This window comes from Salvelinus fontinalis, chromosome 23 (assembly GCF_029448725.1).
Source record: "Salvelinus fontinalis isolate EN_2023a chromosome 23, ASM2944872v1, whole genome shotgun sequence".
Classification (NCBI taxonomy): Eukaryota; Metazoa; Chordata; class Actinopteri; order Salmoniformes; family Salmonidae; genus Salvelinus; species Salvelinus fontinalis.
Window position 1 is genome coordinate 11,387,431 of NC_074687.1, and position 27,857 is coordinate 11,415,287.

The following is a 27,857-nucleotide window of genomic DNA, read 5'->3' on the forward strand; positions in this document are numbered from 1 at the left end:
AGGACCATGTTTTCAGGAACCTCTGGGTCCCGGGTGTGTGAAGATGAGCCTCACTCTTCTCCACTGAAACTCACTGACACTAAAATGCACCAGTACAGTATACTACCTAACAGTACAGTACACTACAGTACAGTACAGTACCTAACAGTACAGTACATTACACTACAGTACAGTACAGTACACTACCTAACAGTACATTACACTACAGTACACTACAGTACACTACCTAACAGTACAGTACATTACACTACAGTACACTACAGTACAGTACTCTACCTAACAGTACAGTACACTACAGTACAGTACAGTACACTACATTACACAACAGTACATTACAATACACTACAATACACTACAGTACACTACCATATACTACATTAAACTACAGTACATTACACTACAGTACAGTACACTACAATACACTACAGTACAGTACAATGCACTACAGTACAGTACACTACATTACATTACACTACAATACACAACAGTACAGCACCCTACAATACAGTACACTACAGTACAGTACTTTACACTACAGTACAATACAGTACAGTACACTACATTACATTACACTGCAATGCACTACAGTACAGTACACTACAATACATTACACTGCAGTACAGTACACTACAATACACTACAGTACAGTACAGTACATTACAATACACTACAGTACAGTACAGTACAGTACACTACAATACACTACAGTACAGTACATTACACTACAATACACAACAGTACAGCACACTACCGTACACAACATTACAGTACAGCACTTTACACTACAGTACAATACAGTACAGTACACTACATTACACTGCAATACACTACAGTACTGTACAGTACACTACAGTACACTACCGTACACTACATTACACTACAGTACTTTACACTACAGTACAGTATAGCACACTACACTACATTACACTGCAATACACAACAGTACACTACACTACAGTATACTAGACTACAGTACACTACTGTACACTACCGTACACTACATTACACTACAGTACTTTACACTACAGTACAGTACAGCAAACTACACTACATTACACTGCAATACACGACAGTACACCACACTACAGTATACTAGACTACAGTACACTACTGTACATTACCGTACACTACATTACACTACAGTACTTTACACTACAGTACAGTATAGCACACTACACTACATTACACTGCAATACACAACAGTACACTACACTACAGTATACTAGACTACAGTACACTACTGTACACTACCGTACACTACGTTACACTACAGTACTTTACACTACAGTACAGTATAGCACACTACACTACATTACACTGCAATACACAACAGTACACTACACTACAGTATACTAGACTACAGTACAGTACAGCAGGTATTGCTGCCCAGCTGGAGGCTTCACAGGAAATCAGACAGGGGAATGCCATTGACATTCCGATGCCATCTCCAACACCATATGGTACTCACTCTCACACCCACCGCTTTGTGTTCACCAAGATGTCTAGAATGTCTACAATATGGATCTGTCTATCAGGGAGGGGATTGAGAGAGCAAGGGAGGGAGGGAGGGTGGGACGGTGGGAGCGAGGTAGCGAGGGAGGGAGAGAGGGAGGGTGGGAGGGTGGGAGCGAGGGAGGGAGGGAGGGGAGGGAGGCACATGGAGAGCAGATGGTAGATGGTACCCTCCTTAATTTAAAGTGATCCATCCCCACTTTATAAAACTTGAGTGATGGGAACACACAGATTAACCAGAACAGATTAACACAGGGTTTATCATAAAAACACCGGAACAGATTAACACAGGGTTTATCATGAACACACCAGAACAGATTAACACAGGGTTTATCATGAACACACCGGAACAGATTAACACAGGGTTTATCATGAACACACCGGACCAGATTAACACAGGGTTTATCATGAACACACCGGAACAGATTAACACAGGGTTTATCATGAACACACTGGGAAGTTTCATGTGGTAGAGAGACACATTTTTACAGATTTTACTAGTCTTGCGGAGGGGTCGAGAAATGTAATGGTTTCACTTTGAAACAGCAATTCTTACATTTCTCATTCTCTTTTGTAATCTAATGATGATTTTGTGAAACTTTGTATGCTTACTGCCTCAACCCAGTGAGACATTTGAGAAGCACTGACGTTTTGAGCAGGGAGAAAGAGTTCAGACTGGGGATGTGATCCCTGTGTTCCAGGTCAGCTTGTTGTTTGGGAGGAGAGGGAATCAGAGACCCCTGTCCCTGCTCCAATCCCAACCCATCCCCTGCGGGTGTGTGTGCGTGCCTGCGTTCCTGCGTGCGTGTGTATTTGTGTGCATGTGTATCGTCAGCCTTTCTCAGTTTTTAATCCCTGGTGACAGAGCTAAGAACAGTTCTACCACACAGGGCAGCATTGTACCGCTAGAGAGGCAGAGGAGACGGTCACAGAGGGAAACTGATCCTGACTCTCTCCTCTCTGTCTCCTCTCTGGTTTACAGCCCAGAGGGCAGGGATCAGAGGACAGAGGACACTGACCTGCCTGTCCTGTGTGAGGGCCAGAGTTACACTGACTAGGCCTACCCCCCTGTGGTCCTGGAGAACTCTGTCTCTGCTTATGTCCTGCCTCTCTCTCTCTCTCTCTCTCTCTCTCTCTCTCTCTCTCTCTCTCTCTCTCTCTCTCTCTCTCTCTCTCTCTCCCTCTCTCTCTCTCTCTCTCTCTCTCTCTCTCTCTCTCTCTCTCTCTCTCTCTCTCTCTCTCTCTCTCGCTCTCTCTCTCTCTGTCTGTCTCTCTCTCTTCTCTCTCTCTTCTCTCTCTCTGCCTGTATTTCCAGTGATTGCTGGCCAGCTCTCCTACTGTAGGTGGAGCTGTCTGTCCTGGAGTTGTGGGGCAGGTCTTCCTGTTGTGCTGGCTACCTTTTGCTCTCTGTCTCTGGTTCCTGGTTAATGACAGCCGTGCTCCGGTACAGCAGGATTACTGCCTGACGAAGACTTTTGTCATCTGGATGCTCCACCGTCTGTTACTGCATACCGCCGCCTTCTCGTTACGGGGGGGTGTTTCCTTTGATGTCCTTTAATACGTTTTCATGATTTTGGTCAGAAGTTTTCCCCTCAACCGAAATGTCTCTGCAGTGCAAAGCGGGAGGAAATCCATCGGTGGGTAAAGTAAACTGCGTGTGAATAGAAAACTTTCAGGAGGAGTGGAGTAACGTGTAGTTGATGTGAAACACTCTCCTCTGGCTTTCTGCCACAGTCTACTTTGACAGGGTTTCAGCGTAACTCTGGGGCTTTTGTAAGTTTGTATGATGACATCATTGGCCGGGACATTTGTCTTTATGTACAGTATTTGCACTTCACGCAAAGCTCTTTGATCGTTTTTTGAATATTATGAACTATTATTTGCCTTCACTGAACGGAGACTTAGTCATTTGCCGGGGATGTTCAGTCACACGTGGCTGTTTATTTGCATGCTACTGTTGTATTGTAATTTGCTTTGAGGAAATGTACGAAAATATTCAGACGTACACTCTTAGAATAAAGGGTTGGAAAAGGGTTCTGAGGCTGTCCCCACAGGAGAACCCTTTTTGATTACAGGTAGACCTCTTTTGGGTTTCGTGTAGAACCCTCTGTGGAAAGGGTTCTACATGGAACCCAAAAGGGTTTTATCTGGAACCAAGAGGGTTCTACCTGGTACCAAAAGGGGTTCTTCAAAGGGTTCTCCTATGAGGGCAGCGCAGAACCTTTTTTTGGAACACCCTTTTTATCTGAATATTTTTGTATATTTCCTCAAAGCAAATTACAATACAACAGTAGCATGCAAATTAACAGCCACGTGTGACTGAACATCCCCAGTAAATTATTAAGTCTCCGTTCAGTGAAGGCAAATAATAGTTCATAAATATTGTTCTAGATATACTGTAGCACCTTTTCTTTCTAAGAGTGTACGTGTCAGTCGAGTTGTGTTGAATACTTACCCACACTATGAGTGGCGCAGCGGTCTGAGGAACTCAGTGCTAGAGGCGTCACTAAAGACCCTGGTTCCATTCCAGGCTGTGTCACAACTGGCCGTGATTGGGAGTCCCATAGGGCGGCTCACAATTGGCCCAGCGTCGTCCGGGTTTGGCCGGGGGTAGGCCGTCATTGTAAATAATCATTTGTTCTCAACTGACTTGCTAAATAAAAGATTCAATAAAATCTGATAAAAAAAGGATGACAGACAGACATTACAGGACAGTGATCTTGTGTGGATTAAGTAGACACTTCTAATTCTACTACTATTCTTAGTAGACATGAGCACTAATCTACTTTGTAGATCTTACTGTCGAAATTTTATAACTTCCATTTCACCAGATTAATTTACTTCAGTGTACAAACAATCAAAATGTTATATTGTTTGCACTGTGCATTTTAAAATGGATAATTTAACATTGCATTAAAAATAGACTCTATTTTTTGTGGAGGAAACCATAAGCCATAATAATATTTGTGTGTATTTCTGGCAACTGCTATACAGTAACCTATACTGTATGTTTTCTTAGTACTGACATCACGTTTGAACATTGGGTACACTAATTCTACCCTCCTTAGCTTGACTTGGCTCATCAACTTGGATAACAGAGAGAAGGTTTCTGTTAAAACAAACTTCATGTCCCGGGACAAAGCACCAACAGTAGCACAACAAAACCCCACAGATGAATTCATATTGTCTACATCACAGACATGTGAGACGAGTGCAACAGTTGTATCTTCCAGTAGGTTAACTGAGTGTCTCTGTGGATTTGAACAGAACAGGGGGAGAGAACAAACCCGTCCTGAGCTATAGCTCTCTGCGAGTTTCTGTGTCCTCAACTTCAAAGACCACTTGTGCCCGGCTGGCCTGATAATGAGCTTTTGCCTTCTTTCATACATAATGCGTGGAGGTAGAGTTCACACAGGGAGACGCGACGGGCACAGCGCATCCACTCGCAGCTGGGGTGTCTGACTGGCCTGGAACAAAGGCCCTGTGTCCATCAGGACAGTCACAGTAAGGAGCTCCAGCCGTGAACAGGCAGGGACTTCTGCTTCAGTGAGCTGCCTGGCTTCACTGCCCTGGGCTAGCTAGCCTAGCCAAGCCTCTCCATAGACATGGGCCACTTGACCAAAATGACTCATTTATGGTGTTTCCAGAGTTATATCATCAAAACAACTCAAAGCTCTTATAAAATATGCAGCGTTTGTTTGTTTTTCTTCCCAATTTCGGTCTTTTTTGTTTGGCTGTTGCATCACAGGAACTATGGACAGATGTGCCTCCCTATAAAATATTGTAGGAATTAGTTCTAGGGAACTCAATATCTACATGGATTGCTTTACTTTTAACCAAACAAGTTTAATTTCGATTGAGCTTTAATTTATATTTCTGTAAGGGGTTTAGAATACACTGAAACTCAATTTAGAAGTGTCTGCATTTCATGCAATACCCCTGATGAAGATACCAGAGATGTGTTATCCAATAATTGCTATTTATTCCTCTAATACACCAAGTAATCTCCAGTTCCCTTTAGATTAGGAATGTGGTCAGACTACTCATTAATTTATATTCTGGGAAAGTTGACAACCCCCTACTGTTTAACCCTTTTGAACCCCTTGCTTCTCTCTCTTTCTCTCTCTCTATCTCTCCCATTCTCCCATTCTCTAATGATGAAGTCCATGTCATCCCTACAGATAGCTGATCAGCTTCCCTGGATTTCGCTGACGACATCGCTTTGTTGTGTGTGAAGATGGAAACACTGGAGTCGGAGCTGACCTGCCCAATCTGTCTGGAGCTCTTCGAGGACCCCTTGCTCTTGCCCTGCGCTCACAGCCTGTGCTTCAACTGTGCCCACCGTATCCTGATCTCCCACTGCAGCCCCAACGAGCCTGTGCAGTCCATCAGCGCCTTCCAGTGCCCAACCTGTCGCTATGCCATCACCCTCAACCAGAGGGGCCTAGAGGGACTGAAGCGTAACGTCACTCTGCAGAACATCATCGACCGCTTCCAGAAGGCTTCCGTGAGCGGGCCCAACTCCCCCAGCGAGACTCGCCGTGAGCGGGTCGCCCCGGACGGCTCGGCCATGACCTCCCCCAGCGAGACGGTGCAGTGCCAGTTCTGTGAGCAAGACCCTCCCCAGGATGCCGTCAAGACCTGTGTCACCTGTGAGGTGTCCTACTGCGATGAATGCTTGAAGGCCACCCACCCCAATAAGAAGCCCTTCACCAGCCACCGTCTGATCGAGCCCATGCCGGACTGCCACATCAGGGGACTCATGTGTCTGGAGCACGAGGACGAGAAGGTGAACATGTACTGTGTCACAGATGAACAGTTGATCTGTGCCTTGTGCAAACTGGTCGGTCGGCATCGGGACCACCAAGTAGCCGCCCTCAGCGACCGCTATGAGAAACTCAAGGTAAGAGATGCTCTGTGCTGTACTATGCTATACTGTACACAGCTTCAGGAATGTCTGGGGAGTATGAGAAGTTAATGACTGACTGTGAAGAGCTCACTATGTGCAATAATTTGTGTCCACTAAGTGGAATAAATGGTGGTATTAAAAAATCATATTTGATTCAAATCAAGTGAAAACATTTGGGTATTTTAGATAAACAACATTGTGCCTGAATTGCCTGTCACATCAGATTCAATATCTGACCTTTCTTTTTTTGGTTTGTTGAGATTCACCACACACATTTTCAGAGATGCAAAAAATAAAGTGATTGTTAAATGTGTTGTTTTACAAATGTTGCCTTATCCTAAAAAATCTATGTGACATACTGCAGCGTGAAAAAAAACCCAGTTGTTCCACAATTCATAGAGGCATCATGACAAGGGCATTTTAAGATTTAAAATTGAGGTAGGATCCAATATTTCAATAAATCGTCTATCTCCTATTAATATCCTCTGCTAACCAACGAGGAATGTTTCCTCAGACTCATGGGTAAATCAGGAGTCATTGTGGTTGGAAACAGTGTAGCACAAGAGAACAATACAATCAGGTAAACTCACAGTTATACGCTTTGTGTAATACTGTATCTACTGGCCCTCTTGGCTTACGACACGTCAAAACAAAGCTAACAGTATTAGAAACATGTCAAATGGAATTCCCCATTCAGTCAGATTTCCCCAGTAATGCAGCAGCAGTAAACTCATGTGATGTCTGTTAATATTTCAAAGAGCAAGAGCTTTGGGAACAAGGAGTGATCACACACCATCACACTTTCTTTTAGCGGCTTAAATATAACATTTTGCCACAAAATTACAACCAATAAATACTGATTGGTTTCAGGTTAAGTTGAACTAACCTCTTTCCCTCCATGTGTGTCCATATTAATACGGTATCATGAGAGGCTCTTTGCTGGAACACACAAAAAGGTGGCCACGCATTCCTTGCACTTAAAACTTGAATGAGCTCCTGTCAAAGCACTGACGTTTGGGCTTTGTGGGCTAGTATTTTGCCAACACGCCATGGGACTCGATCATGGCTCCAGAAACCTCATGGGAGCGATTAATGCTTTATTACCAGGCAGAACCATGCGGCTGTGTATTATAGTTAGCCTTTCACATGGAAATGTACCCTCACATTTGACAGGTTCTATCAAGAGACATAACAAATAGGGCTGTGATGTCAGTAGACCTTAACCCCTATACATTCTGTTGAACAACATGTATCTAAGTATTTTATCAGTAAATTCATTTTGTTTTTGTATTTACAGTAGCAATACCTATTAGCGTTTTTTTTTTTTTTTTTTACAGTTGATTGATAGCCAATTGATGTTTTATTTGAATGAGGCAGTGTTTAGCCAATGCCTTTATTAAAGGAGAAGTCAGTGTAATAATGTAATAATGTGTCTAGATAAAGGGTTCCTAAGGTCCACATGGGCACCTTTATTAAAGGGGAAGTCAGTGTAATAATGTAATAATGTGTCTAGATGAAGGGTTCCTAAGGTCCACATGGGCACCTTTATTAAAGGGGAAGTCAGTGTAATAATGTAATAATGTGTCTAGATGAAGGGTTCCTAGGGCACCTTTATTAAAGGGGAAGTCAGTGTAATAATGTAATAATGTGTCTAGATGAAGGGTTCCTAGGGCACCTTTATTAAAGGGGAAGTCAGTGTAGTAATGTAATAATGTGTCAAGATGAAGGGTTCCTAAGGTCCACATGGACACCTTTATTAAAGGGGAAGTCAGGGTAATAATGTAATAATGTGTCTAGATGAAGGGTTCCTAAGGTCCACATGGACACCTTTATTAAAGGGGAAGTCAGTGTAATAATGTAATAATGTGTCTAGATGAAGGGTTCCTAAGGTCCACATGGACACCTTTATTAAAGGGGAAGTCAGTGTAATAATGTAATAATGTGTCTAGATGAAGGGTTCCTAAGGTCCCATGGACACCTTTATTAAAGGGGAAGTCAGTGTAATAATGTAATAATGTGTCTAGATGAAGGGTTTCTAAGGTCCCATGGGCACCTTTATTAAAGGGGAAGTCAGTGTAATAATGTAATAATGTGTCTAGATGAAGGGTTCCTAAGGTCCCATGGACACCTTTATTAAAGGGGAAGTCAGTGTAATAATGTAATAATGTGTCTAGATGAAGGGTTTCTAAGGTCCACATGGACACCATTGCATGGCTTTGAAAGACTTCAGGACTTTTCACAAATAAATACGAATGTTACACTATTTATGCATGAATAACAAAAAGAGATTTTGCATTACATAGTACACACGGACTACTTTTTGCTTGGCCTTTCACCAAAAACAAAGAGAATGCCAAGCTTGGTCCCAGAATCCCAGTGAATCTGAGATGCAGTAATCTTAGATTGCAACACTATGGCGATCGAGGTCAGAGCATCAGCGTTAACCGGTGTTTCCTTTGTTTGATCATGCTGTCATTGTGCAGAGAACTCCAGGCTGCTATCTCAGTGAGAGGAGTGAACAGGAGGAAGCAGACCAGGAGTTATCTACGGTATCTACAGTATTAATCCAACTCCACATTCAGGGACAGGTCTACTAAGAGTTAACAGCTGTTATTTTCAATGGGGAATAAAACCTGCAGACTAAACAATACCAATAAGTTATATCAAGGTCAAATCTAAAAATGTTGGGCTCTTTTATTCCCCTCTGAAAATAACAGGAGAATATTTTGCACAGGTGCAAATGCTCTGTAAACCTGACCCGTAGAATATAGTCCACATTTTACTATGGGTGGCTTCACGGCCTCTATGTGATATCTGCTTTGTTTATGTAACGAGTAGTGCCATACAGTATATATACATTATAAAGATAATGTATGTACTCTGGAGCATAGTTTACTATCAGGTTTTTACATAACCCCCCTAGGGAGATTACTATTTAAATTCATACTGTATTTGATTCTATGCAAAGTTATCCATTTGGAAAAAGTGCACATTAGTTCCACAATAGATAAAAGATTTACATATTTATCATAACTGAGGAGATTGTGAAGGATAATGACAAGCCCCTCCTTATTGTTGTTCTGTATTTGACTAATGTTACTCAGGGCTCATTCCTCTCCTTATTGTTGTTCTGTATTTGACTAATGTTACTCAGGGCTCATTCTCCTCCTTCCTGTTGTTCTGTATTTGACTAATGTTACTCAGGGCTCATTCCTCTCTTTATTGTTGTTTTGTGTTTGACTAATGTTACTCAGGGCTCATTCCTCTCTTTATTGTTGTTCTGTATTTGACTAATGTTACTCAGGGCTCATTCCTCTCTTTATTGTTGTTCTGTATTTGACTAATGTTACTCAGGGCTCATTCCTCTCCTTATTGTTGTTCTGTATTTGACTAATGTTACTCAGGGCTCATTCCTCTCTTTATTGTTGTTCTGTATTTGACTAATGTTACTCAGGGCTCATTCCTCTCCTTATTGTTGTTCTGTATTTGACTAATGTTACTCAGGGCTCATTCCCCTCCTTATTGTTGTTCTGTATTTGACTAATGTTACTCAGGGCTCATTCCTCTCCTTATTGTTGTTCTGTATTTGACTAATGTTACTCAGGGCTCATTCCTCTCCTTATTGTTGTTCTGTATTTGACTAATGTTACTCAGGGCTCATTCTCCTCCTTATTGTTGTTCTGTATTTGACTAATGTTACTCAGGGCTCATTCCTCTCCTTCCTGTTGTTCTGTATTTGACTAATGTTACTCAGGGCTCATTCCTCTCCTTATTGTTGTTTTGTATTTGACTAATGTTACTCAGGGCTCATTCTCCTCCTTATTGTTGTTCTGTATTTGACTAATGTTACTCAGGGCTCATTCTCCTCCTTATTGTTGTTCTGTATTTGACTAATGTTACTCAGGGCTCATTCTCCTCCTTATTGTTGTTCTGTATTTGACTAATGTCACTCAGGGCTCCCGAGTGGCGCAGCGGTCTGAGATACTACATCTCAGTGCTAGAGGCGTCACTACAGACACCCTGGTTTGATTCCAGGCTGTATCACAACCTTCCATAATTGGGAATCCCATAGGGCGGCGCACAATTTGCCCAGCGTCGTCCGGGTTAGGGTTTGGCCGGGGTAGGCCGTCATTGTAAAATAAGATTTTTTTCTTAACTGACTTGCCTAGTTAAATAAATGTTAAATAAATCGAAAAGGAAGAGTGGCAGACTTTAAAGTAGTTGTGGTCAAACTTGAGCTCTGCATTTCTGATATTTCTTGCCAGTTGTAAGATACCTACTAGGTGGTCATGTCAGCACAAATCCTACATTATATCTGATTACAACGTCCGTGGCCATGTCAACTCCTTCATTCTTCAGATACAAACGAATGAAGTTATTCTGAGCATGACAGTAAATGTCAAAACTAACCAACAAACCCAGAACTGGTGCTCATTACTCTTTATCCAGATGTTAATACCCTTGTCTTGTGTGGGATTACTTTTTGTCTGTTTGTAATTCCCCCCTGACCTCTGTGCCAAGGTATTGTCACACTGTGTCCCTGAGTCAGTCTATAGTACTAGAATGACCAGGTTTTAGGGGTTGTTTGTTTTAGTCTACAAAGATTCATTTTTTTTGTGGTTGCAGCATTTTTCTTTGTGCTCCCTCGCTTTCACATGGGGCAATTGTCTTGAGTTTTTAAATATTTTTTTAAGAGGCTTTATCTTTTACAAAAATGATTATTCACCCCGCTTCACCTTTTTGAAAATTAAGCGTATAAAATATAAAACAGCCAAAAGTACAAAACAACCTAAATAAATAATGTTAACAGAGACTTTATGAAAAACAAAGATATTTAATTTATATGGAGATGCAGCCATAGACCTCACTGCAAAAAGGCAGCGTTGCTAAATGAATTGCACTTAGCATGCTCCAAGTCTTGACAAGCTGGACTCAAGTATGCCGATGTTACCCACTGCGAAGCCACATCTTAGCTCTATTCGTTTACATCCCAGAAGGAACATGCAATGTAGTGCTCTCTGGCTAATGTAGAAGGAATGCAAATCATAAACGTAACAGAAGTATTTCGATACCTGTACATGTCTGAAATCTCTTATGTTAAGCAAAATAAAAGTAAGAAAGAGAAGGGAGGGGTACAAATATTTCCAATTTTATTGGTTCTAGAGTTAGAAGAATCAAATCAAATAAATTGTATTTGTCACAAGCCCTTAACCAACAATGCTTTAAGAAGTTAAGAAAATAAATAAAAAATAAGTGGTCAGTAAAAAAATAGATAAGTAAAAAAAATAGAAAATAAAAATAACAAATAATTAAACAGCAGCAGTAAAATAACAAACGAGGCTATATACAGGGAGTACCGGTACAGAGTCAATATGCGGGGGCACCGGTTAGCTGAGGTAATTGAGATAATATGTACAGTACATGTAGGTAGAGTTAAAGTGTCTATGCATAGATTATAAACAGAGAGTAGCAGCAGCATAAAAGAGGGGTCTGGGTAGCCCTTTGATCAGCTGTTCAGGAGTCTTATGGCTTGGAGGTAGAAGCTGTTTAGAAGCCTTTTGGACCTCAACTTGGCGCTCCGGTACTGCTTGCCGTGCGGTAGCAGAGAGAACAGTCTATGATTAGGGTGGCTGGAGTCTTTGACAATTTTTAGGGCCTTCCTCTGACACCGCCTGATATAGAGATTCTGGATGGCAGGAAGCTTGGCACCAGTGATGTACTGGGCTGTACGCACTACCCTCTGTAGTGCCTTGCGATCGGAGGCCGAGCAGTTGCCATACCAGGCAGTGATGCAACCAGTCAGGATGCTCTCGATGGTGTTGGTTCTAGAGTTAGAAGAATCATTATTGGTTCTAGTTAAAAGTATCATTATTGGTTCTAGAGTTAGAAGGAACAGTATGTGTTATGGTTCAAGTTCCAAAGGTTCTACATTGTTTCCTCACGTTCATCTGACATGTTTTTCATCTTCATGACATATTTTTAAAATTAATTTCCATTAGACTATAATGATAAATTATACAACGGTGTGCCTCAGCTATAGTACATTGTCATGCTCTTAGTCTTTAGACAGTTCCCTGCAATGGATTTCTATTTTCCTAAATCAATTCAGACATGATGAGAGGAAGGAATAGCTGCTTCCTCTGGATGAGGAATGCTTTTGGTCCCATACCTTTGGTTTTGGCTTGCTCAGTCTCTCTTCCTTCCTGACAAAAACATGACCGGTCAGGTCACTGTCTGTGTTTCGAAAACGGTTCTGCCAACTTTTCTGTCATTTTACCACCTGATCTCAGGACAGTGTTAGTTCTGACTGTGCCGATTGTAAAAAGGCAGATGATAGCCTGACATATGATATCAGCAGTCCACTATTTCCAGATGTAAGAAACAAAGCAGAACTCTGTAAATATATGACAAAAGAGAGCATTTCTCAGGAAAGAGTGTCACACCTTACATTCACATTACAAAACAATGAAATTCACAATTTAGATGACTTGCCAGTGACAACGATTACAGTGCATCAACCCTCAAAAGGCTGAAGGAAGTCCATCTGAAGGAAGTAACAGAGAAATGGAGTTGGCCCGAGTGGGTTATGTAGTCTGGACCTGCTGTCTGTCTTTCAGTGTTGGACAGGGAGGTTCTTGGAAGAGTGGGTTATGTAGTCTGGGCTTGCTGTCTGTCTTTCAGTGTTGGACAGGGAGGTTCTTGGAAGAGTGGGTTATGTAGTCTGGGCCTGCTGTCTGTCTTTCAGTGTTGGACAGGGAGGTTCTTGGAAGAGTGGGTTATGTAGTCTGGGCCTGCTGTCTGTCTTTCAGTGTTGGACAGGGAGGTTCTTGGCAGAGTGGGTTATGTAGTCTGGGCCTGCTGTCTGTCTTTCAGTGTTGGACAGGGAGGTTCTTGGCAGAACGGGTTATGTAGTCTGGGCCTGCTGTCTGTCTTTCAGTGTTGGACAGGGAGGTTCTTGGAAGAGTGGGTTATATAGTCTGGGCCTGCTGTCTGTCTTTCAGTGTTGGACAGGGAGGTTCTTGGAAGAGTGGGTTATGTAGTCTGGGCCTGCTGTCTGTCTTTCAGTGTTGGACAGGGAGGTTCTTGGAAGAGTGGGTTATGTAGTCTGGGCCTGCTGTCTGTCTTTCAGTGTTGGACAGGGAGGTTCTTGGAAGAGTGGGTTATGTAGTCTGGGCCTGCTGTCTGTCTTTCAGTGTTGGACAGGGAGGTTTTTGGAAGAGTGGGTTATGTAGTCTGGGCCTGCTGTCTGTCTTTCAGTGTTGGACAGGGAGGTTCTTGGAAGAGTGGGTTATGTAGTCTGGGCCTGCTGTCTGTCTTTCAGTGTTGGACAGGGAGGTTCTTGGAAGAGTGGGTTATGTAGTCTGGGCCTGCTGTCTGTCTTTCAGTGTTGGACAGGGAGGTTCTTGGCAGAGCGGGTTATATAGTCTGGACCTGCTGTCTGTCTTTCAGTGTTGGACAGGGAGGTTCTTGGCAGAGCGGGTTATATAGTCTGGACCTGCTGTCTGTCTTTCAGTGTTGAACAGGGAGGTTCTTGACAGAGCGGGTTATATAGTTTCGACCTGCTGTCTGTCTTTCAGTGTTGGACAGGGAGGTTCTTGGAAGAGCGGGTTATGTAGTCTGGGCCTGCTGTCTGTCTTTCAGTGTTGAACAGTGAGGTTCTTGGCAGAGTAGGTTCTATAGTCTGGGCCTGCTGTCTGTCTTTCAGTGTTGGACAGGGAGGTTCTTGGAAGAGCGGGTTATGTAGTCTGGGCCTGCTGTCTGTCTTTCAGTGTTGGACAGGGAGGTTCTTGGAAGAGCGGGTTATGTAGTCTGGGCCTGCTGTCTGTCTTTCAGTGTTGGACAGGGAGGTTCTTGGCAGAGTGGGTTATATAGTCTGGGCCTGCTGTCTGTCTTTCAGTGTTGGACAGGGAGGTTCTTGGCAGAGTAGGTTCTATAGTCTGGGCCTGCTGTCTGTCTTTCAGTGTTGGACAGGGAGGTTCTTGGAAGAGTGGGTTATGTAGTCTGGGCCTGCTGTCTGTCTTTCAGTGTTGGACAGGGAGGTTCTTGGCAGAGCGGGTTATATAGTCTGGACCTGCTGTCTGTCTTTCAGTGTTGAACAGGGAGGTTCTTGACAGAGCGGGTTATATAGTCTGGACCTGCTGTCTGTCTTTCAGTGTTGGACAGGGAGGTTCTTGGAAGAGCGGGTTATGTAGTCTGGGCCTGCTGTCTGTCTTTCAGTGTTGAACAGTGAGGTTCTTGGAAGAGTGGGTTATGTAGTCTGGGCCTGCTGTCTGTCTTTCAGTGTTGGACAGGGAGGTTCTTGGCAGAGTGGGTTCTATAGTCTGGGCCTGCTGTCTGTCTTTCAGTGTTGGACAGGGAGGTTCTTGGAAGAGCGGGTTATGTAGTCTGGGCCTGCTGTCTGTCTTTCAGTGTTGGACAGGGAGGTTCTTGACAGAGCGGGTTATATAGTCTGGACCTGCTGTCTGTCTTTCAGTGTTGGACAGGGAGGTTCTTGGAAGAGCGGGTTATGTAGTCTGGGCCTGCTGTCTGTCTTTCAGTGTTGAACAGTGAGGTTCTTGGAAGAGCGGGTTATATAGTCTGGGCCTGCTGTCTGTCTTTCAGTGTTGGACAGGGAGGTTCTTGGAAGAGCGGGTTATGTAGTCTGGGCCTGCTGTCTGTCTTTCAGTGTTGGACAGGGATGTTCTTGGAAGAGCGGGTTATATAGTCTGGACCTGCTGTCTGTCTTTCAGTGTTGGACAGGGAGGTTCTTGGAAGAGCGGTTTATATAGTCTGGGCCTGCTGTCTGTCTTTCAGTGTTGGACAGGGAGGTTCTTGGAAGAGCGGGTTATGTAGTTTGGGCCTGCTGTCTGTCTTTCAGTGTTGGACAGGGAGGTTCTTGGCAGAACGGGTTATATAGTCTGGGCCTGCTGTCTGTCTTTCAGTGTTGGACAGGGAGGTTCTTGGCAGAGCGGGTTATATAGTCTGGGCCTGCTGTCTGTCTTTCAGGGTTGGACAGGGAGGTTCTTGGCAGAGCGGGTTATATAGTCTGGGCCTGCTGTCTGTCTTTCAGGGTTGGACAGGGAGGTTCTTCAGGGATCCAAGCACTTTAAAATGAATGGCACAGGATAAATCATCTCTGAGAGGAAGTGGATGCTTTATCTCCTGTTGGGAGTTGAAATGCCAACTGGCATGCCACCCTAACTGTCAAACGTTTATGGAAGAGAGACAGGCGAGGCGGGGAGATACCCTATTTACATAAAAGCAATGTTATTTTGACCTGGCAACAGTATTAACCAACCATAACTATTCCCTTTATGACTCCTTATCTCATCACATGATGTTTTCTTCACCAAGTCAATTATTTCAAGTGCATTATACAACTAGACGTGCAAATATACTACTAGACATACAGCTGTATAAAATAAATGTATTTTTCAGCCGATTAAAATATCATAATGAGTCCATTTAAACTTTATGAACTGCATTAGAGCATTTATCATGGAGTTATGGGCTGTTTCTGTGAGGCTGCATCAGCTGTTCTTCAGCCAGGGCTCTATGGATCTCCAGGCACCTTCCATCCATCCATCCACAGCAGGCAGCACAGAGCTATTATAATTGCTTTCGTCACCTCTGCTTTGATATAAATAAATAATTTTGATGAGCAGTTTAAAAAATAAAAAAAATGCTATTTCTGTGCACGCTGACGGCTGAAGCACAGAGCCTAATGAAATGTAAATGTGAAAAGGCCGACCTGAGAGAGCTTCCCAACATTAGCTAAACAGTGACATCACAGACACCTTCAGTTCTCCAAAGTTCTCTGTTTACTAAATTCTTCAATTGTTTTCATCATACTGTACTGTACAGCGCATTCGGAAAGTATTCAGACCCCTTGACTTTTTCCACATTTTATTACTTTACAGCCTTATTCTAAAATGGATAAAATACATTTTTTTCCTCATCAATCTAAACACAATACCCATAATGAAAAAGCAAAAACAGGTTTTTAGAAATGTTTACAAACGTAAAAAAATAAAAAATGAAATATTACATTTACATAAGTATTCAGACCCTTTACTCAGTACTTTGTTGAAGCACCTTTGTCAGCGATTACAGCCTTGAGTGTTCTTGGGTATGACGCTACAAGCTTGGCACACCTGTATTTGGGGAGTTTCTCCCATTCTTCTCTGCAGATACTTTCAACGTCTGTCAGGTTGGATGGGGAGAGTCGCTGCATAGCTATTTTCAGGTCTCTCCAAAGATGTTCGATCGGGTTCAATTCCGGGAACTTGACCCGAAGCCACTCCTGCGTTGTCTTGGCTGTGTGCTAAGGGTCATTGTCCTGTTGTAAGGTTAACCTTTGGCCCATCTAAGGTCCTGAGCGATCTAGAGCAGGTTTTCATCAAGGGTCTCTCGGTACTTTGCTCCGTTTATCTTTCCCTTGATTATGACTAGACTCCCAGTCCCTGCCGCTGAGAAACATCCCCACAGCATGATGCTGCCACCACCATGCTTCACCGTAGGGATGGTGCCAGGTTTCCTCCAGATGTGACGCTTGGCATTCAGGCCAAATAGTTCAATCTTGGTTTCACCAGACCAGAGAATGTTGTTTCTCATGGTCTGAGAGTCCTTTAGGTGCCTTTTGGCAACCTCAAAGAGGGCTGTCATGTGCCTTTTACTGAGGAGTGGCTTTCGTCTGACCACTCTACCATAAAGGCCAGATTGGTGGAGTGCTGCAGATGGTTGTCCTTCTGGAAGGTTCTCCCATCTCCACAGAGGAATTCAGGAGCTCTGTCAGAGTGACCATCAGGCCACCTCCCAGGCCCTTCTACCCCGATTGATCAGTTTGGCCGGACGGCCAGCTCTAGGAAGAATCTTGGTGGTTCCAAACTTCTTCCATTTAAGAATGATGGAGGCCACTGTGTTCTTGGGGACCTTCAATGCTGCAGAAATATTTTGGTACAATTCCCCAGATTTGTGCCTCGACATAATTCTGTCTCGGAGCTCTACGGACAATGCCTTCGACCTCATGGCTTGATTTTTGCTCTGACGCGCACTGTCAATTGTGGGACCTGTATATAGACAGGTGTACGCGTTTCCACAACATGTCCAATCAATTGAATTTACCACAGGTGGACTCCAATCAAGTTGTAGAAACATCTCAAGGATGATCAAGGGACACAGGAATGCGTCTGAGCTCATTTTCCAGTCTCATAGCAAAGGGTCTGCATATGTATGTAAATAAGGTATTTCTGCATTTTGTTTCCTAAAACCTGTTTTCACTTTGTCATTATTTGGTATTGTGTGTGTATATTGATGAGGAATTGTTTTTATTTAATCAATAAGGCTGTAACGTAACAAAATGTAGAATAAGGGAAGGTGTCTGAAAACTTTCCGAATGCACTCTATATATCACAATGACTTTATGGCGTTGCAATACGAAGGGCTTGTACTTAATATGATAAAACCAAGGGGGAAAACATGGTGGACAATTACTTCAACATAGGCCTTAGGATTTCAACAAGCAGTTGATTTAAATTCTTTGTTTTGTTGAGCAAAGTGTTCTGGCATTAACAGTCCATTTTGGTATTATCTTGCTGTTTTCATTCAGGGAGGTAAGCCCATGATGCTATCTATAGACCCATACATGGAACAATTCTTCTGGAACATAATCCCAATATTAAGTCCATCCAGGATTATATAACCATTAACGAATAACCCTCTCAGACATCAAACCAATGTTCTCGTATTCTCCTTATGCCTCACTGCTTAACCCTGGTGGAAATACAAAGTAATCCTTGGAGCAAAGTTAAAACAGAGAAGAGTTATACTACATTGTTGTGCAAGACAATCAAACAACATAAAATGTACTTGCTTTGACTGTTATATGTGGTTTAATATAATGGGTGGGTCTAATCCTGAATGATGATTGGTTAAAACTGAATTCCAGCCGGTGTCTATTCCACAAGTTACCACCGACTAAATTCATGATGTTAAAAATGCCTATTTACTCTGTTCCATCTGACTGCGCAATCCACTGTCTCGTCAGCCCAGCCATGCAATTTATAAACTTGATCACCACTATAAAAAGCATCTAGACATTATCTTACATGTATTTTAGACTACCATTCCGTATTCAACAGCAGAGATTTGTATAAACCTTGCTGTCTGTCTCTCCGACATCTGTAACATTGTTTCAATATTCAATATTCAAATTCAAACTCCTGCTGTCCCATAGTAATAAACGTGTCGGGAGTCGAGACGAGACGAGACAGGTAGCGTTTCTCAGCCAGTCGAAATCATGAATCACCTGGCATAATTTTTATGGAGATATACAAAGAAATGTAAATTGAAAAAAGGTAAAACAAGAAACAAAGTGCAGTTAGTTTGAAGTCTTTCCAGCTTCAGTTTGAAGTGATTGTGTTAGCTGTGTTTTTGGCTAGCTCCTCTGAACAACAGTGTCCTGACGAGAGAACATTTTCTATGCCAGACGATATCATGCCTCATTAACTCATTGTTATGGATGTGTCTAAATAAATTTTACTGGAAAACAGCTTAAACAAATGCAAATGCAGCTACTGTTGTTATTCTAGCTGTGCTATTTGATGTGACTGTAAGTTAGCCGTAGTTGACTAGCAAGCAAGGGATAAGAACGTTGCCAGCCAGTATGGCAATGGAACATTTAGAATGAACGACTGGGTCGAGTCTCTGGCAACCGAACCGATAGAACAAAACAACCAGCCGGCTTGGGTACGAACTCTATATTTGTGTCGGGGCTATATCTTGTGGAAGGATGAAATAGTATGAATACATTCATAAAAATAATGGTTTTAATGAAAATGTCAATCATTATTTTAATATGTTGGTAACCCATTGTATCAAAGTGATAATGCCCTCGAATCCGGTGTTTGGAGGATATATTGGTGTAACAGTTTAGCTTTCGTCCGTCCCCTCACCCCGACCCGGGCTCGAACCAGGGACCCTCTGCACACATCAACAACTGACACCCATGAAGCATCGTTACCCATCCGTGCTTCTACACCTGCATTGCTTGCTGTTTGGGGTTTTAGACTGGGTTTTTGTACAGCACTTCGAGATATTAGCTGATGTACGAAGGGCTATATAAAATAAACTTGATTTGATTTGATGGTGACATCACCATGCGGTAAATTGGTTAATAAGACCAATAACAAAGAGAGTTCCAAACCTCTCTGCCAATAACAGCTAGTTTTTAGTTTTCCCCTCCCCACTCAGACCACACCCAGACAGTTCTAGCAAAATTCTTGCTTGAGAAATCGTTAAAAAAAGTAACATTTTTTGGGGGGGGGAAATCTATTACAGTAAGGTACTTAATTGTTACCCGATATTATTTGAAATTGATATAAAAACGGCATCATTGGGCCTTTAAGATTTGTTTTCTTCAAAAAATAATAACAGTTGGGAGCTTAATAACTGGTTGTTTGGATCCTGGATACTGATTGGACGAGCAGCATTCCAAGCTGTGCTGTAATGGCCGTCACAAACACACTGCTAACAGTACCATCTGAAAAAAATAATAATATAAAAAAATATATATTAAAAAAATAAATGAAATAAATAAGTTCCATCTGAAAACGATCACTGCACCTCCATCAGAATATCATGTTCATGTTGCTGTCAGAATCATCTCTTGTATTTATCTCAACTCACACATTATTTCCCTTTGCTTCCAGCCTAGCATTTAGTTTGGTACAGTGGGGGTTTAATATAAGCCTAGCATTTAGTTTAGTACAGTGGAGGTTTAATATAAGCCTAGCATTTAGTTTGGTACAGTGGGGGGTTAACATAAGCCTAGCATTTAGTTTGGTACAGTGGGGGTTTAATATAAGCCTAGCATTTAGTTTGGTACAGTGGAGGTTTAATATAAGCCTAGCTTTAAGTTTGGTACAGTGGGGGTTTAATATAAGCCTAGCATTTAGTTTGGTACAGTGGAGGTTAATATAAGCCTAGCATTTAGTTTGATACAGTGGGGGGTTAACATAAGCCTAGCATTTAGTTTGGTACAGCGGGGGTTAATATAAGCCTAGCATTTAGTTTGGTACAGCAGGGGTTAACATAAGCCTAGCATTTAGTTTGGTACAGTGGAGGTTTAATATAAGCCTAGCTTTAAGTTTGGTACAGTGGGGGTTTAATATAAGCCTAGCATTTAGTTTGGTACAGTGGAGGTTAATATAAGCATTTAGTTTGGTACAGCAGGGGTTAACATAAGCCTAGCATTTAGTTTGGTACAGCAGGGGTTAATATAAGCCTAGCATTTAGTTTGGTACAGTAGGGGTTAACATAAGCCTAGCATTTAGTTTGGTACAGCAGGGGTTAATATAAGCCTAGCATTTAGTTTGGTACAGTGGAGGTTAACATAAGCCTAGCATTTAGTTTGGTACAGCAGGGGTTTAATATAAGCCTAGCATTTAGTTTGGTACAGTGGAGGTTAACATAAGCCTCACTGTCTGCCTGTCCAACCTCGGAAACAATGTTTCACTCTTGAACATCGATCTCAGTAGTACCATACATATAGTGAACGGTTCCCAGACGAGACCACTTTTCCTGAGCCAGTCGAAATCACGCAACATCATGGACATATCCAAGTAAATGCCATTATCAAAAATGCTAAAAAAAAATATGAAAATGCAGCTAGTCTACTGTCATTCCAGTTTCAATGTCTGACGTGGCTTGAGTTAGGCTAGCGAGCTAGCTAGCTACAAGAAAGTTATCCAGCCTGCATAGCAACCATTTTGTTGAGAATGGATGACAAGTCTTTTTGCATAGCAACTATGCAAAAACAATTAAGGATGAACTAAAAACATGTCTGTAGCAACATGACCAAAATAACTAACAACCAGATTTTTGTCCGGACTATATTTACTGGTGGAAAAATGTAATTGTATGACTTGACTTATCAAAATAACATTTTAATGAAAATATGTAATTCATTGTTATTTAAATATTTTGGTAACAGTTTTATAATTAAGCAATAAGGCAGGGCTGCGTATCAGGAATACAGTTACAGGAGGTAAATGGGTTGACTGAACAACGTTTACCTGGGGCTGGATTCATGATAAAGCCCTGCCTCGCGAATGTCTTATTGCTTAAATAATACATTTTACATTACTTTTCACAATGCAAATTGTTCATAATAATACAGTAATTTCAATAGGCCTTTAATCTGTTACATTCGTGTTAAACTTTACTCTAAATTTGACGCGAAATATATTTTATGTAAAACAATTCTGGGACTCCAGAATTTGACGGTGAATTAGTGAATTTGACGGTGAATTAGTGGTCCCGGAACATACATTAAAAGGCTGGAAACCGCTGCTGTAGACTATAGCCATGGATGTACTATACAGCAATGTCATAATTAGTAAAGTTGTGAGAGAGTTGGATCTGAGTCATCATTGGGTGATTAATGCATGAATGGTTTAGTTGCCTAGAGCTCGATTAAATACGTATCGCCAATGTTCACCGCTATACTACGCTTGAAATTTAAAGATCATTACCGATTGGGCCGGAATATGCAGTCTCCACTAATGCAGGAAACATTGCATTTACATTTTTATCGCGCTGTAGCGCAGGTCTTCATTGTTAAGAATTGAATTTACACACAAAGGCACACCACACACATGGACACCTCCTAACACACGCACTCTACACACACGCACATTGTAATATTGCTGCATTGTGGATTTTGTATTGTAGATATGTAGTGGTAGACTAATGGTGTAATAATGTGTTGTATTGTAGATATGTAGTGGTAGAGTAGTGGTGTAATAATGTATTGTATTGTAGATATATAGTTGTAGAGTAGTTATAATAATGTGTTGTATTGTAGATATGTAGTGGTAGTGTAGTGGTGTAATAATGTGTTGTATTGTAGATATGTAGTGGTAGAGTAGTGTGTAATAATGTGTTGTATTGTAGTTATGGTAGTGTAGTGATGTAATAATGTGTTGTATTGTAGACATGGTAGATATATAGTGGTAAAGTAGTGGTGTAATAATGTGTTGTATTGTAGATATATAGTGGTAGAGTAGTGGTGTAATAATGTGTTGTATTGTAGATATGGTAGAGTAGTGGTGTAATAATGTGTTGTATTGTAGATATGTGGTGGTAGAGTAGTGGTATAATAATGTGTTGTATTGTAGATATATAGTGGTTGAGTAGTGATGTAATAATGTGTTGTATTGTAGATATATAGTGGTTGAGTAGTGATGTAATAATGTGTTGTATTGTAGATATATAGTGGTAGAGTAGTGGTGTAATAATGTGTTGTATTGTAGATATATAGTGGTAGAGTAGTGGTGTAATAATGTGTTGTATTGTAGATATATAGTGGTAGAGTAGTGGTGTAATAATGTGTTGTATTGTAGATATGTAGTGGTAGAGTAGTGATGTAATAATGTGTTGTATTGTAGATATATAGTGGTAGAGTAGTGGTGTAATAATGTATTGTATTGTAGATATATAGTTGTAGAGTAGTTATAATAATGTGTTGTATTGTAGATATATAGTGGTAGAGTAGTGTGTAATAATGTGTTGTATTGTAGTTATGGTAGTGTAGTGATGTAATAATGTGTTGTATTGTAGATATGGTAGATATATAGTGGTAAAGTAGTGGTGTAATAATGTGTTGTATTGTAGATATATAGTGGTAGAGTAGTGGTGTAATAATGTGTTGTATTGTAGATATGGTAGAGTAGTGGTGTAATAATGTGTTGTATTGTAGATATATAGTGGTTGAGTAGTGGTGTAATAATGTGTTGTATTGTAGATATATAGTGGTAGAGTAGTGGTGTAATAATGTGTTGTATTGTAGATATATAGTGGTAGAGTAGTGGTGTAATAATGTGTTGTATTGTAGATATGTGGTGGTAGAGTAGTGGTATAATAATGTGTTGTATTGTAGATATATAGTGGTTGAGTAGTGATGTAATAATGTGTTGTATTGTAGATATATAGTGGTTGAGTAGTGATGTAATAATGTGTTGTATTGTAGATATATAGTGGTAGAGTAGTGGTGTAATAATGTGTTGTATTGTAGATATATAGTGGTAGAGTAGTGGTGTAATAATGTGTTGTATTGTAGATATATAGTGGTAGAGTAGTGGTGTAATAATGTGTTGTATTGTAGATATATAGTGGTAGAGTAGTGGTGTAATAATGTGTTGTATTGTAGACATATAGTGGTAGAGTAGTGGTGTAATAATGTGATGTATTGTAGATATATAGTGGTAGAGTAGTGGTGTAATAATGTGATGTATTGTAGATATATAGTGGTAGAGTAGTGGTGTAATAATGTGTTGTATTGTAGATATATAGTGGTAGAGTAGTGGTGTAATAATGTGTTGTATTGTAGATATATAGTGGTGTAATAATGTATCCGTTTTGTTTTGTATGTAATTGCCTTAATCTTGTTTTGGACCTCAGGAAGAGTAGCTGCTGCCTTGGCAGCCGCTAATGGGATCTGTAATAAAATACCAAGAAATAATTGAGCCCTAGGATATATCTCTGGCAGACGCTCTGCTTGTACCTCTCAGCTTTGGCAGCTCAGTGAGCAGGCTGGATGATGGGAGCTCTGGCACTGGGGCTAGCTCAGAGGTGACTGACTGACTGACTGACTGACTGACTGACTGACTGACTGACTGACTGACTGACTGACTGACTGACTGACTGACTGATCACACACCAAATGGGACACAACCAGACCCTATGTCTGTTAGTGCATCGTCCTTTTCCAGTGGACAGCCATGATTGTGATTATGATTTTTCCTTCCCTTCTTTCCACATTTAGTTTAACTGTTTACATTTTGCTAGAGGAATATTTTCAGCTACAGACTCTCACTGTTGTTCATAATTGTTCTATTCTTTTTTTCCCCCCACAGCAAACCTTGGACTCCAACCTCAGCAATCTGATTAAGAGGAACAATGAGTTGGAAACTCTGATGGGCAAGTTGATCCAGATCTGCCAACATGTGGAGGTAAGTAAGGATGTTTATCTGTTTCCATATTAGGCTATATGATACAGCTCTCAGTTTCAGTGGCATTTCTATTGTTTGATAGGTTAAGCCTTTTAGATTGTTTTACTTATATCGTAAATGTAAGTCGCTCTGGATGAGAGCGTCTGCTAAATGACTTAAATGTAAATGTAAATATTAGTTGTCAGATAAGAAACATTTTTAAAAAATCTTTGGAGTTTAAAAAATCTTTGGGGTTTAAAAAATATGTTTTATCCTTAATGTTGTTATTTAGCATTCAAGCTGAGCTCACCAGATTCTGTCACATGCAAGGCTTTGAAATTCATTGAACATGTTAGAATACTGTAACATACTATCTCACGGACACAGTTACTGAGATGAATATGTTGACCCGGGTATACAGTCAAGTTGATATGCCATTAAACTTAACTAGACAAAGTAGGCTAACCTCACATAAACAGTGCCATATTGCCAATTTGACCGTGTGTGTGTGCGTGTGTGTGTGTGCATGTGCGTGTGTGTGTGTGCATGTGTGTATGTGTTCGCACGTGCGTGTGTGTGTGTGTGTGCATGGTAGTGTGTTGTTTGTGGAATAGGCATGAATGGGACATAGCAAAACATATGTGCATGAACCAATTGAGGAATAAAATGGCACAGATAACACAATGTGCCCACAGAGAGATGAAGGAGAGAGATGTAGGAGAGAGTGGGCCAGCAGCTCCTCTGGCTGTATGTGGGAAAGCAAAAACAACTGTTGCAATGACTAGGCTCAGCTGACTCTCGCCTGTGGCACTATGCCACCCTGTGTATGGTGACAGCGTTTTGTACATAGAATGACATGCTAGAAATGTAATTTAATAGCATCTCTGTGGCTGTGTAGATCTATCCTGGGAAATACTAGATAGCCTACTGCCTCAGGTGCACTGTTATATATGAGCCAGGGGGGCTTTGTTACAGTCTATGAGCATTATCTAATTAATTGTACTAAATCAGGGTCACCCAGGGTGTTTCTTGGTAGTCTTAAACAAATCTACTTTGAAACAAAAGTCTACCTCTCACACACCTGGTTATGGACTTCAGAAAAGAAGAGACCTGTACCATGTCAGATATAGAGCTGATAATGTATACATGTTGAGTTTGCATCCCAATATTACACGTTGTATACATCACAGAAGACTTTTAAAATAATTAAAAAAAAACATTTGACATAGAAACACCAGATTTTATGGGTAAAAAAAAAAAGGTTTCATAACATTCCACCCATGAAGCCAATAGAGTGCATTCTGGTCATTTGACTGCAGGAAAGGGTGACACAACCGGGCCGTGACTGGGAGTCCCATAGGGCGGGGCACAATTGACCCAGCGTCATTCGGGTTTGGCCGGGATAGGCCGTCATTGCAAATAAGAATTTGTTCTTAATAACTGACTTGCCTAGTTAAAAAAAAGGTTAAATAAAAATATACAAATAAATCAAAAAATACAAATGTCTGTAAATGCTATGTTTTATCCTGTAGATTCATATCCCTGTCCTGATCTGTTTCCAAGGGTAATGCATCAAGACAAGAGAACAAGCTCCTTGAAGAGTGTGACCTTCTGATGGACATCATACATCAGAGAAGACAGATCATAGCCACCAAGATAAACGAGGGCAAGGTAATACTTCCCTCCTCCTTCCCACATACTGTAGATGTTTGCAACTATCAACAACAGCTACAAGTCAAAACTTGCAAGTAGACATTGCAGCCCTTATGGCAAATCACCTCACTACATTACAATGACAATGTAATCAGTGACAAGGCAATGTTCTGATTCCACCATGTTGTGACCGATGACAATGTTCTGATTCCACCTTGTTGTGACCGATGACAATGTTCTGATTCCACCTTGTTGTGACCGATGGCAATGTTCTGATTCCACCTTGTTGTGACCGATGACAATGTTCTGATTCCACCTTGTTGTGACCGACGACAACGTTCTGATTCCACCTTGTTGTGACCGATGACAATGTTCTGATTCCACCTTGTTGTGACCGATGGCAATGTTCTGATTCCACCTTGTTGTGACCGATGACAACGTTCTGATTCCACCTTGTTGTGACCGATGACAACGGTCTGATTCCACCTTGTTGTGACCGATGACAATGTTCTGATTCCACCTTGTTGTGACCGATGACAATGTTCTGATTCCACCTTGTTGTGACCGATGACAATGTTCTGATTCCACCTTGTTGTGACCGATGACAACGTTCTGATTCCACCTTGTTGTGACCGATGACAACGTTCTGATTCCACCTTGTTGTGACCGATGACAATGTTCTGATTCCACCTTGTTGTGACCGATGACAATGTTCTGATTCCACCTTGTTGTGACCGATGACAACGTTCTGATTCCACCTTGTTGTGACCGACGACAACGTTCTGATTCCACCTTGTTGTGACCGATGACAATGTTCTGATTCCACCTTGTTGTGACCGATGACAATGTTCTGATTCCACCTTGTTGTGACCGATGACAATGTTCTGATTCCACCATGTTGTGACAGATGACAACGTTCTGATTCCACCTTGTTGTGACCGATGACAACGTTCGGATTCCACCTTGTTGTGACCGATGACAACGGTCTGATTCCACCTTGTTGTGACCGATGACAATTCCATTTGTCTAGGCCCAGATTTGTTTGTGCCTGTAATCGTTCTACATCGCCCAGGGTTTTATAAGAGCCTGGGAATATTTCCCAGACAGTAGTATGTTTTGACGGTTACTGAGGAGGGCACATGGGTCAGGATGTCTAACTCTTGGGAGCTGGCATGCTTAGTCTTCCTCGTCCTCTTTGTAACGATCGTTGTCTTCGTCGGATGAGGAATAGGAAGGATCGGACCAAAACGCAGCGTGGTAAGTGTCCATGTTAATTTTTATAAATAAACTGAACACTGCAATAACAAAAAAAACAACCAAGAGAGTGAACGAAACGAAGCAGTTCGGTAAGGTGAAGACACACTAAACAGAAAACAACTACCCACAAACACTAGGTGGGAAAAGGCTACCTAAGTATGGTTCTCAATCAGAGACAACGATAGACAGCTGCCTCTGATTGGGAACCATACCAGGCCAAACACATAGAAATAGAAAACATAGAAAAACAACATAGAATGCCCACCCCAACTCACGCCCTGACCAAACCAAAATAGAGACATAAAAAAGGAACTAAGGTCAGGGCGTGACACTCTGCCTCCAAGGTGGAAAAGGAAAGGGGGGATACCTAGTCAGTTGTACAAACAAATGCCTTCAACTGAAATGTGTTTTCCTGCATTTAACCCAACCCCTCTGATTCAGAGAGGTGCGGGGGGCTGCCTTAATCAACATCCACGTCTTCGGTGCCCGGGGAACAGTGGGTTAACTGCCTTGCTCAGGGGCAGAACGACAGATTTTTACCTTGTCAGCTCAGGGAT

At 41.5% G+C, this 27,857-nt stretch overlaps 1 protein-coding gene across 5 annotated transcripts in view; it reads left to right on the forward strand.

Annotated features, from left to right (window-relative positions):
* LOC129820847 (E3 ubiquitin-protein ligase Midline-1-like) overlaps window positions 1-27,857 on the forward strand; it is a 62,923-nt gene that overhangs the window by 28,547 nt on the left and 6,519 nt on the right. For 3 of the 5 annotated variants that reach the window (XM_055877879.1, XM_055877875.1, XM_055877877.1), the window contains exons 2-5: window positions 5,694-6,415; window positions 8,905-8,970; window positions 24,316-24,411; window positions 25,954-26,061. In XM_055877879.1, coding sequence (XP_055733854.1) covers window positions 5,750-6,415; window positions 8,905-8,970; window positions 24,316-24,411; window positions 25,954-26,061 — 936 coding nt within the window. In that variant the 5' untranslated portion in view covers window positions 5,694-5,749. Of the gene's footprint in view, window positions 1-2,840; window positions 3,150-5,693; window positions 6,416-8,904; window positions 8,971-24,315; window positions 24,412-25,953; window positions 26,062-27,857 lie in introns of those variants that run through there. The other 2 variants (XM_055877878.1, XM_055877880.1) reach the window with 2 other exon arrangements.